Raw genomic sequence first — 11,147 nt, 5'->3', positions numbered from 1 at the left:
TTTTTGGGGGGACAGAGAGAGACAGACCATGAACGGGGGAGGGGCAGAGAGAGGGAGACACAGAATCGGAAACAGGCTCCAGGCTCCGAGCCATCAGCCCAGAGCCCGACGCGGGGCTCGAACTCCCGGGCCGCGAGATCGTGACCTGGCTGAAGTCGGACGCTTAACCGACTGCGCCACCCAGGCGCCCCTGTGCTGTGACTTTTCAGGGATGGCTGGTCCACAGAATCGGACCTGTCTGACCCTGGAAGCCTGATCATTTAAAGTGACTTGGGTCCCTCCTACCATCTGCTCGCTTCATCTGACTCCTAACTGGGTCTCTTCTACCGTTTCTGGCATGAAAACCATTCTCTCTTATTAGAAAGTCAGAATAGGTGTGGGAAGCAGCAGAGACCTTTGACCTCTGAGCACACATCCGCCCTGCTCTTCTGAGCTCTGGCTGTCTTGGTACTCCTGTCCTTACCTTTTCATCCTGTCTCGGGAGGACCTGTTTCACCCAACAGTGAGCAGGGCTGCTAGGAGTCTCCACTCCGTAACTCACCACCGTCCTAGGCACCCTGTGAGGTGTAGACAGGGAAGGCTCTCCTTAAGGAATCCACGGTCTTGGGAGGGAACTCTGCCTTGCACAGACGGAGGGGTAGGGGGTCCACACCTCGTGCATAAGTGTGCAGGTCAGGAATCATCTGTCATCCCCTCCCCTGCCTTCTTTTACTACTTTCAGTAAAACTTTGTCAGGACTTTAATAGTTAGGATTATTGGACCAGAACTGACCCGCCCAAGACCCGACTGCTGGGTCCCACCTCCTCCAAAACCCTACTTGGTTGCTGTCTAGGAATCTGGGTTCAGATCCTCTTGCTCAAACTGCCCCCGGCCACATGGCCAGCCCCGCAGGCTGTGCACTAAGAAGTGTCTGGGCCACGACCTGACACTACCTGTGTCACCTTGGGCGAGGCTCCTCAGTCCCCGGTCTCGGGGCTGCTGGCCCCTCCCTCCGAAGTTGCTGTCACAGGGCAGTGGAGGCTCTTGAGCAGTATGAGGGGACCCACAGCCTGAGCCAGTGTCTGGCCAGGGCCGTCTCCTCTGCCCTCCCTGCTGCGGCCTGGGGGCTGGGAGGGGGGTGCTCCGGAACGGGGCCTCTGGGCCTCTGCTGGCTGAGCTGTTGATGACCCAAAGCCCAAGTCCCCGGTGCTTGGGCTCCATGCTGGAAAAGTGGCCTTGTACCACCTGCAGGTGACTCTACAGCTACCGGCGGGAGCGACGGGCTGTGCGCAAAGCACAGGGCTGGCCTGTGCTGTCGGCGGAGGCTGCCGTGCGCGGCTCTGACATGGAGGGACGTTCTTCTCTCTTGCAGATGGAGAAGGATGAGACCGTGAGCGACTGCTCCCCACACATAGCCAATATCGGGCGCCTGGTAGAGGTGAGTGGGGCTCTGGGCTCTGGGTCGCACCCCAGCGCCAGACATCCTGCCCCCAGGGGTGTGTGCGGGCCTGCGGGCCTCCTCCCCGGTGCGCAGCGCCTTAGCGGCCAGCAGCGTGTTTCTGTTTTGGCCCTTTTGCCCTGGGCTCGTGTGTTCCGAGCCTCCTGATGGGAATGCACGCAGGGCTCAGCTCCCGGGGCACCCCCTCTGTGCCCCCCAGCGCGTGCTCCCAGGAGGCTGCGCAGGAAGGCCTCGGTCCTGCTCCCCCGGCCCGCTGGGTGCCAGGAGAGACCTGAGCTCAGAGAGGAAGTGTCCCTACAAGGTCACGGGCTCAGGAGGAACTTCAGGAGGCTCTCCGGCCGCAGCTGCTTCTGCCTTCCCTTCCCCACGCTCTTTGGAGGAAAGGGTCCTCTCCGGCTTCACACAGTTGTTCCTGAAGTTGGTGGGGGGCCTGAGAGGTGGTGATGTCGTTTAGACTTGCTCCTGTCGTGGTCAGCGGTGGCCGCCAGTCCCTGAGTATTGGCTTCCTGGTGTCTGAAGCCTGGGAAGGGCTCAGAGCACAAATGATAGGCGGGGTCTTGGCCCCGAGGGGGCGTGGGGGGTGGCTGGCTCACTGGGCTTTGGTGCGGTCTCACGCCTCCCCCCTGTGGCCACTGCGGGGACTGCAGGGGTGAGCCGGTGGAACCGGGAGGGTGTGGGCCTCAGGACTCCCGTTTGCCATCCTGTCTGACTGACCTCCCTTCCCAGGACATGGAAAATAAAATCAGAAGTACGCTGAATGAGATCTACTTTGGGAAAACAAAGGACATCGTCAATGGGCTGAGGTAATGTACCCCCAAAACATAAGCTTTGGAACCAAAAGACGAGGATTTGAATCCTAGGTGTGCTGCATAACACTTCTCTGTCACTGGGCCTCAGTTTCCTCATTTGTAACACCTGCTGAAGTACCCACATCACGGGATCGTTAGTGCAGATTTTGAAAAGTCAGACCCCTCACGCACAGTTTGTATTCTCAGTAGACGCCGGTTCCTTCCCTGCTGTTTTTGTTGTCTTGGGCCTTTCACCTGGACAGGCGTTGGTGCCCTCGTCCCTGAAGTCCCCTCCTCTCGGTCCCCCGCCTCATCAGTTCCATCTCAGGAATCTGCCCGGACCTCACAACATGCGAGGGAGTGCAGCCCATTGGGCTCTGGGTCCCCCGGCTACTCCAGCGTCCTCCAGGGCTCTGCTGGCTATGGCCATGGTCCTGAGCCGCCCCTCCCCACCCATCTTCTGTCCTTGGTTCTGCAGCCTGGGCCCAAATGAAGGCTTGGAGGGACTCTCTGGGTCTCCAGAGGCCATGGGGGGACAGAGCAGGAGGCCAGAGGCCCACTGGGGGGCAGGTGGGGCGGCTGTGGAGTGAGCACTGGCCTTGAAATCAGAAAGCTGAGAGCCCGTATAAGTGCTGTCCACCCGAGCTGTGTGACCTTTGGCCGGTGGCTCCTCTACTTGGCCCTCGTCCCGTCAGGGAGGCGGGCCTGCCGCAGGGGTCAGGTGAGATGGAGCGCGCCTGGCCACCGTGTGAGGCCCGGGTCTGGTGCCCTGCCCTCAGCCTCCAGCCCTCTGATCCCCCGCTCCATGTGTGAGCCTCTCCTTTGGGGCCAAATCCGAGGCAGGAAGCCACTCCAGGGGCCACGCTGACTTGTGAATTCACCCAGGAGACAGATTTCTAGTCTCCTCCTCCAACAGTTTAAAGTAGCGAGGCGCCCCCTCCGGGTCTCCATCTTCCCGATCTCCCACCCGCCTCTGGGGAACACGATCTGGCCCCCGGTGGGTCGTACTCCCCGACTCCGGCAACACTGCTGTCCTCTGGTCACCCCGGGGCCAGAGCGTCATCCTCAGCAAACACACTCCCCGCCCGGCCTGGCCAGCGGCAGGAGAACGAGGAGAGGGACCCAGAGAGCCTGCGGGCAGGTGGTCGAGACCGTCCCCAGCATCGAGCTCTGCGGCCACCCCTTCGGGCCGGAGCGCGGGGGCCGTGACGACACTGCCCTGTCTTCGACCTCGCGTGTCCCTGCGTGCCCGGCGCGCGCCCGCCTCGGCGCTCCCAGTGTGTGCCGCCCTCGCCTCCCGCCGCGCTCATCTGTGACCACTCTCTGTAGATCTGTTGACGTAATCCCCGACCACCCCAAGTTTCAGCAGCTGCAGAGGGAGCTTTCCCAAGTGCTGACCCAGCGCCAGATCCACATCCAGCCTGATAACTAAGCCGACGCAGGTACCCTGCCTGAGAGGCGTGCGCACCCTCCCCACTAAACAGGACTCACCAGCCCGCCACCACCCACCCCCCCTTCCCCGGACCAGCTGTCGCTGCGCGCGGTCCTTTAAACACCACTAACCCCTGTGTCGGCTCACGGCTGTGAGCGGCCACGTTAACGTGTAGACTCGGCCCTACGTAACACGGACCCGTATCACGCGTGTGTTGTGTGTGTCTCGCACGCCTGGCAGGGCTGGGTGTGGGGCAGAGAGGGGGTTTGGCCCTGGAAGAAGCCCCCGTCTGGGGATTAACTCTGCCTCTCCAGCAGAAGCCGCTTGTCTGCACCGCTCCCGTGGGCCACAGGGCGGGGGTCTGTGCACTGCCTTCCGCTCGGCCACTCAGGGGGGCCCGAGTCCACTGCGTGTGCCGTTATGGGCGGCCGGGGCCTCGGGCTTTCCCGCCAAGCGTCGCAGAGGCCAAGTGAGCCTCCTCAGTGGGAAAGTGACTGTTCGGGGCCGTGAGTTGAGAGGGCTGTGTCGCCCCAAACCTGAGGATAGAGCCCGGAGCGGGGTCCGAAACCCCCCTGGCCAGGCTTGGTGCGCCCCCAGACCGGTGGCCGCTGGAGCTGCTTGGGCCAGTAACCTTCTGCCCCTAACGAGCTGCGGCCTTCCTCTTAAACGCCTTGTGCTGACGGCAAGGAAATGGCCTCGCTTGTGGACCATAACCGAGAACCAGAGCTTGAGCTTGTGGTTGTGGCAGATACAGGTGTATGGAAGCAGTCGGTGTCCCGGGAGAGGAGGGAAACGTTTAACATGAGGCCCGTGGGGCAGGGCCGCAGGGCCCAGGGACTGGCCACCGGGAACCCGAGCCAGCAGAGGTTCGGCGGGATGGCCGGGCCGGGCCGTTTGTGTAACCAGGCGGCGCTGCTGGTCGGTCTGGGCTCCGTGCCACCTTCAGGCCTCACGCTGGGACCGTCCCGCTCCCGTCCCGAGAGAGCCTCCTTTGTACGGTGGGCCACCGTTGTGTGGTTTTCTTGGCAGCCCCTAGAATCTGCCAGATCCCTGTCCGTGGTCAGTCCCGTGGCCACCCGCTGGAGGCTTTCCGGCATGGGAACCCTCTGCAGCAGTGGGCAGCCTGGCGCTCTGTCCGTCCCACGTCCCTCTGTCCGTGCCGAGTTAGCACTTGCTCCGGGCATGAGTTTGACGTTGCTTGGCACTGACCCTCGCAAGCTGTGTTCCCGTGTCCTGCTCCTCATAGCCTCCGGCCATTCCGCGCCCAGTGTCTTGTCTCTGACCTGACTCTCACTCTGGTTCTAACTCGGGGACTCTCTGCTTCGTTGGGGGGTGGGGGTGAGGCCTGGTGCGCTCAGCCCGTCCTTCCCAGAAGAGCCAGCACCCTTGCAGGCCGAGGAGCCGTGTGAGCCGCCGCCACTTCCTGCCGGGAGCTTTTCCAGAAGCACGTGGCGGACTGACTGAGAATTGGAGCCAAGGCCACCACGGCTGGTGTCTGACCCTTCCTTGGGCCACCGCAGAGCCAGGACAGTCCAGGGCAAACGTTTGTTTAGAGACGCTCAGCCAGACGTGTCGGCATTTCGTGAGAGCGTTTTATTGTCTCCCGTGTCACCCGTGTACCATTTGGAGGCCGCGTCCCACGATTTTTCGGGGCTTCGGTAGCCAGAACTCAACTGGGGATGCTCTCGTTTCTCCTGGGTCCTGCTTCATTTTACTTTTGGAATCGGGGGATTTTTTGACTTCTCCTTCCCATCCTTTCTCACGGCTGATGCACACGGAGCTTGAGACGCCCGTGGGCGTGGCGTCCACCGCCTTCCTGCCGGGCAGCCGTCACTCCTTTCTTTCCACTGCTCTGAAACGGTTGGAAAGTTTACACATAGTTTAAGAAGTCCTTGGCCGGTCGACACGTTGAGTCCGTTTGACAGAGTGACCGTTCAGGCCGTTGGCAGGGGGCGTTTCCCTGAGCCTCAGTTTCCTCTTCTGTGCTCGGGAACCCCGGTGGGACTCCTCCGGGATGCCGTGAGAGGGAAGTGAGAGGTGTGTGGGAAGCACTTCGTAAACCATACAGCCTCTGCGAGGGTTAGTGGCTGTTCGCTTTGGCGAATGAGGAGTGTTAACGCCGGCACGTGGGGCACTCACGTCAGCATGTGTCCACAGGTCGGGATTTGCCAGCAGGGACCGGGGCCTCTTAGCTCAGTCCCGTCCTGCCTCCTGACGTCCAGGCCGAGGGATTTTCTCGGCCATGCTCACCGCTGACGGCTGAGAGCACCTGCCCTTCCGGCGCCACCCTGGACGTGAACCCGATCTGCTCAGATGGCCAGGGGTTTTAGACGTTCGCTGAGTGGGGTTCCTCTGCACCCCGCACTTGGGGGGCGGGCAGCGGGCTGCCTCTGCTCGGCAAGGGTGCAGTGAGGGGGAAGCTTGATAGCAGGGTCCCTGCGACCCAGAGTCCATGCCCCTCTGTGCCCCGCCCCCCGACCCGGCTGAGTCCGCGGCTGGTCAGAAGCACAGAGGGTCTTTGCTGCCTTGTGCTTGGAAGCCCAGAAGCCACCTTCTGGTTCAGGCCGACCTCGGGCCCTGAAGTGGATTGGGGTTCTGGTGGCTCCGGCCGGGCCCCCCAGCCTGGCGCAGAGGTGGGCGCCCGTCCAGGCGGGCCGCGCGCTTCCCCTGCAAAGGAAGCCCGCCTGGCAAAGGGCCGAAGGCTCAGGCCTCGGGCGCCTTGCTGGAGGCGGCCCCCTGCCCGTCACACGGGCTGATCAACTCTCTTCCCTCCGGCAGGTCTGTGCAGACTTTTGCAGACAAATCAAAGCAAGAAGCTCTTAAGAACGACCTGGTGGAGGCCTTGAAGAGAAAGCAGCAGTGTTAAAGCCCTGCTCCACGCTAACTGGACACGCCATGCGCTCGTTAGACCCCTTTCTTAGAAAACTCGTCTTCTGCTCCCCTCCCTCGCCCCTCGCCTCCCCCCCCAGGTCACGGAACAACGGCATCACCATCTCTCCCTGAGAATAAAGCCCAGTAAACACCCTCCTGTCTCTGAGGCCTCCTTCCCACCACGTTTTGCCATCAAAACTCTCCGTATTTCCACAGAGACCGTGTGTTTTTTGTTTGCCCCGGCCCCCTGTCTGCCTCCCTCCCCCCATTTATAGGCATAAAATACAGTCTGTCTGCCTCCCCTTCCCTCCCACCTTTTTGTTACATCGGTGTAAAAAATATAAAACAAAAAAATTTTATGAACTAACTGTGGTGTGTGAAAGAGAGAAGAAAAACTGGAAATCTGAGTCCACGTGTGTTTGGGAGTTGCTTGGGGTTGGGGCTTGGGGGGACAGGGGACAGCTCTGGGAGAAAGCGGGTGGCCCTCGGCGATGTCCTGCACAGACTGGCCCCTGTCCCACGAGACCACGTGGCGGGGGTGCGGGGGTGGGGCCTGCTGACGGGCTGCTCTGGCCAGGTGCTTTTCTGTCAATTTTTATGGAATGCAAAAGGAGTTTTTGTTTTATTTTGTTTTTTTGTAAAGCTTAAAAAAAAATCTACATCTTATACTTGAGCTTCCATACTTAAAAAAAAAAAAAAAAACAAAAAAAATGAATAAAAAGAAACTGGGACGCAGTCAGCACTGGCCTTGTGTTCTTTCTCGCCGGCCTGGCTTTCCAAGCGCGTGTGGCCTTGGCCGTGAGGGCTGGCCCCCACCGGGGTGGCGAGTCGGACAGAAGACGGGCGAGAGCCGCGCGGTGGGCGAGAAGGGGGGTCCTTGCGGAGCCCGGAGCTGCTGCTCGGCTCCCCGGCCCCACCCGCCCCGGAAGAGGGGGGCCCCCACCTTGTCATTCTGTCACTCTGGGTGCGGCCTCCCTGCACTGTCCCCTCTGCTCCTCCCCCTTTCATCTCCGCAAATACCCACCGTAAGCGGGACGCTTCATAACCCTTCCGGACGGACCCTGCTGTCCCGGCTGACATCAGGCGGCCACGTGGCCAGTCAGCAGGGCCCACACCTGTTCAGTGGCCCCGGGGATGGGTGGTGGCCTCGAGAGAGTGAGAGCTCACAGGGCTGTCTCCGGGGTCCCTTCACGCCCTCGCTGTGACCTTGACAAGTCAGTCTCTCGCGGCCCTCGCTGGGGTCCTCCTGGGGCCCCAGATTCCAAGACTCCGAACCGTCTCCTTCGTTCTCGTCATGGACTAAGCAGCCACTGTGTGGACCCCTCTGCCGCCACGGGGGAAGCAGGCAGTGTGGACTGGGCCTCGGCCCCTCTTCTCTTTGGTGCCATCCCCTCCGTGCAGCCTGGGTGCCCTGCAGTCACGGGGGGCCGCCACCCCCACCTGCACGACCCATGCCGAGCCAGGTAAGAAGTTCTCCCTCGAGAGACTCTGATAGCAAAGAGTCAGGACGGCGTCATCCCCACCGGGAAGGGGTCCTGTCCCTGAGGCTCTGGAGCCGGCTTGGCCTCGCTCTTTGGAGATGCCACCGGCTCACCTTTCCCTTCCCTCCCGTGAGCTCCCCGCAGCCTGCCTCCAGCGTCTCGTGTTGCGCGCTTAGCGCTTAGCCAGTGGGCCTCTGCTCCCGGAACCCGGCAGACCCCGAGGAGGCTGGAGGAAATGCCCCCCGGGGGAGGGCACTGCCACTGAACCCCCACCACGGGCCCGAGGGGCCACCGTCTACTCCCGCTTAACGGTAAGCAGGGGGCCGGGACGCACGCCCTGCCTGCCGGCCCCTCCTGCCCATTTTGGAGGATCTTTTTTTTTTCCTGTTCTCTCAGTGATGAAGCCTCTAAAGAAAAATCTGCAAAATTTTTAATTATTTTTTTTAAGTTTTTCCTTTTTTTGTTTAAAGTCTATTTATTTTGAGTGAGAGCGCACGCACGAGCGAGCAGGGGGACGGACTCACGGGACTCGAGCTCAAGAAGCGTGAAATCATGACCTGAGCCGAAATCAAGAATTCGATGCTTACCCCACTGAGCCACCCAGGTGCCCTGTGGCTTTCGACTTTAAAAGCTCAACTAATGCTTCCTAGAATGAATAGACTATCATACACGTATAGGTCTTTGACCAGCCTAGTGAATGCAATCCTTCAGTTCCTGGTGAATATTAGGCATTTGGGTTACCTTGTAATGGTTATAAATGAGGAGAAATGTTGCAAGATGTAATGTATTCTCATACCCATAACTTCCCAAATTTAGTAATAGCTAATTTGGTCTTTTTTCAAGCAGTTTTACTGAGATAGAACTCATACACCATACACTTCCCCCATTTCGAGTGTACAAATTCAGTTCTGTGATTGGCGGTTACGTGCCTGTCTCCTTCACCAGACTGAGGGCTTCTTGAGGGACAGTGTTTAAGGCATTCACTTCACTCATTCATTCATGGAGACATTTACTGAGCACCTACTGTGGAAGGGGGATACGATGGTGGGATACACAGTCTGCCCATACTGTGGTGGGGGTGGGCAAGTGTTTTTGGTTTTTTTAAATGTTTGTTTATTTTTGATAAGAGAGACAGAGCATGAGCGGGGGAGGGGCAGAGCGGGAGGGAGACCCAGAATCTGAAGCAGGCTCCAGGCTCCGAGCTGTCAGCACGGGCTCGAACTCACGAACTGCAAGATCATGACCTGAGCTGAAGTCGGACGCTTAGTTAACCAACTGAGCCACCCGGGCGCCCTGGGAAGTGATTAATAAAAATAACCTTTATGGAGCACTTACATGTGCTGGGCACAGAGATCCCAGTGGGTGACTGTATCCTCAGGGCTGTCACACGGTTGGGGGGCTGAGTTTTCGGGTGCGTTGAGTTAACCCACAGCAGAAGGCAATCAATCCCCACTTTCTTTAACCTGATCAGGTATAGCGCATGCGTATGGAACAGTTAAGCCTCAGCACCTGGCTGGCTGTGCAGGGGTGAGCTGTGCATTCCTCCCCTTTCTCAGCTTTGGGGACTGAGGGCCATACCTAAGCTATGGCTTAAAACATCCCAGGTTTGTGGCGCCTGGGTGCCAACTCTTAATCTCAGCTCTGGTCTTAATCTCGGGGTCATGAGTTCAAGCCCCGAGTAGGACTCCACACTGGACGTGAAGCCTACTTAAAAAAAAAAAAAAAAAGAAAAATCCCAGTTTCCCTAAATGACCAAGGGGAACCCCGGGCTGGGAGGACCTGGGGCCTCATGCTGAGGACAGGCATGCTGGGCCCTTCCTTCTGCCTTGTTGGAGATTGCCACCTGCCTGCCAGGCAGCTTCCTGCCCCCCAGGATTTGGGGGGACACCGAGGCCAGGCACTGTGGCAAGGCAGTTGCATACACAGCATCTCCCTCAATAGTTAAAATATGAACCGCCCAGGCCGGGCTCTTTGGGGGTGACCGGCCCAGCCTCCTGCCCCCATGAGTGTCCAGATGGAGAATCCCTCCCAGACAAGGACAACTGATGTGTGGGATGCCGCTTTCTTGGCCGAGCCTGGGCCCGAAACCTAAAGGCAGAACTCGGCTGAATCAGGCAGGAGGAAGGGTCCAAAGTGGGAGAGCTCACCCCTTCAGACCACACCTAGAGGTGAGGGCCCCACCACACCCTGCCTGCAACAAGGTACAGAGGTGTGTGCCCAGTGGAGAAGTCCACCTGAGCCCCCCCCCCCCCGGGACCCCACCCACCTGCACGCGCGGCGGAACTAATGGGTCCATCAGACTGGCCCTTGTGCTTTCCGGGAGGAGCCTGGGGAGGCCCTGGGCATCGGAGAAGCTCGTCATTTACCCACCAGGCGCTTACACATGCCAGGCGCTGGGGCATGGGCCTACAAGCCCATCTCTCTTAACCACCACAGCTACGTCCTCCATCAGACAGGGCAGGGCACTCCCCTGGGCACATCCATCAGGCCGGGGCTTCCTGAAGAGGAAGCAACCATGGCTCGGAGCAGACTGGGCAGTGCTGGAAAGCAAGAGCTAGCACCCCAAAGACTCAGTGCTTCCCACGAGGAAGAGATTACGTCACCCACACCACGCAAGGGCTTGGAGGCAGGGCTGTGAGGTTTCATCTCTTAGCCCCCCAGCTCTAACTCAGGCCCACACTTGGGACTCATACTGCCATTCCGAATGCGCCCCCGGTAACTGGCACCAAGGTCAGGACCCCGGGTGGAGCCAGGTGCTGGCTGGCAAAGGGCACCTGAACCAGGCCCAGGCCAGAGGCAGCCAGGGCCTGGGGCCTGGGGCCTGGGGCCCCTTTGGCTGGGACAAGGCCAGAGGCTCGAAGTGGGAAGGGAGCCTAAGCCCAGCAAGGCCGGGCCGCTCCTGAGAGCGAGGGAAAGCTGGACTGCACACAGCCCAACACTCCGGACCCCTGTCCGGGGAGGGGACTCGGAGGGCCCCAACCCCCACCAGGTGTGGGATGGCCCTTGCAGCAGAGGGACATGATGTGGTTCAAAAAGCTGCTCGACCTTAAGTCTGATCTCTCAAGGTCTGTCTTCCATCTGTAAAACGGCCATGCTAATTACACCCACTCGACAGGGCACAGCCCAGCCCAGGACAC

The 11,147-nt window shown here is 59.9% G+C and overlaps 1 protein-coding gene across 4 annotated transcripts in view; it reads left to right on the top strand.

Annotated features, from left to right (window-relative positions):
- The window catches only part of CAPZB (capping actin protein of muscle Z-line subunit beta), a 134,871-nt gene extending 127,660 nt beyond the window's left edge, over window positions 1-7,211 (top strand). For 3 of the 4 annotated variants that reach the window (XM_040463084.1, XM_040463069.1, XM_040463077.1), the window contains exons 7-10: window positions 1,352-1,417; window positions 2,165-2,241; window positions 3,556-3,668; window positions 6,437-7,211. In XM_040463084.1, coding sequence (XP_040319018.1) covers window positions 1,352-1,417; window positions 2,165-2,241; window positions 3,556-3,658 — 246 coding nt within the window. In that variant the 3' untranslated portion in view covers window positions 3,659-3,668; window positions 6,437-7,211. The remainder of the gene's footprint in view (window positions 1-1,351; window positions 1,418-2,164; window positions 2,242-3,555; window positions 3,669-6,436) is intronic. The other variant, XM_040463071.1, reaches the window with a different exon arrangement.
- Window positions 7,212-11,147: the final 3,936 nt, after the last annotated feature.

Source organism: Herpailurus yagouaroundi, unplaced genomic scaffold (genome assembly GCF_014898765.1).
Source record: "Herpailurus yagouaroundi ecotype Mexico unplaced genomic scaffold, PumYag 77, whole genome shotgun sequence".
NCBI lineage: Eukaryota > Metazoa > Chordata > Mammalia > Carnivora > Felidae > Herpailurus > Herpailurus yagouaroundi.
The sequence above is the reverse complement of the archived record's forward strand: the minus strand, read 5'-3'. Positions and strand labels throughout refer to the sequence as shown.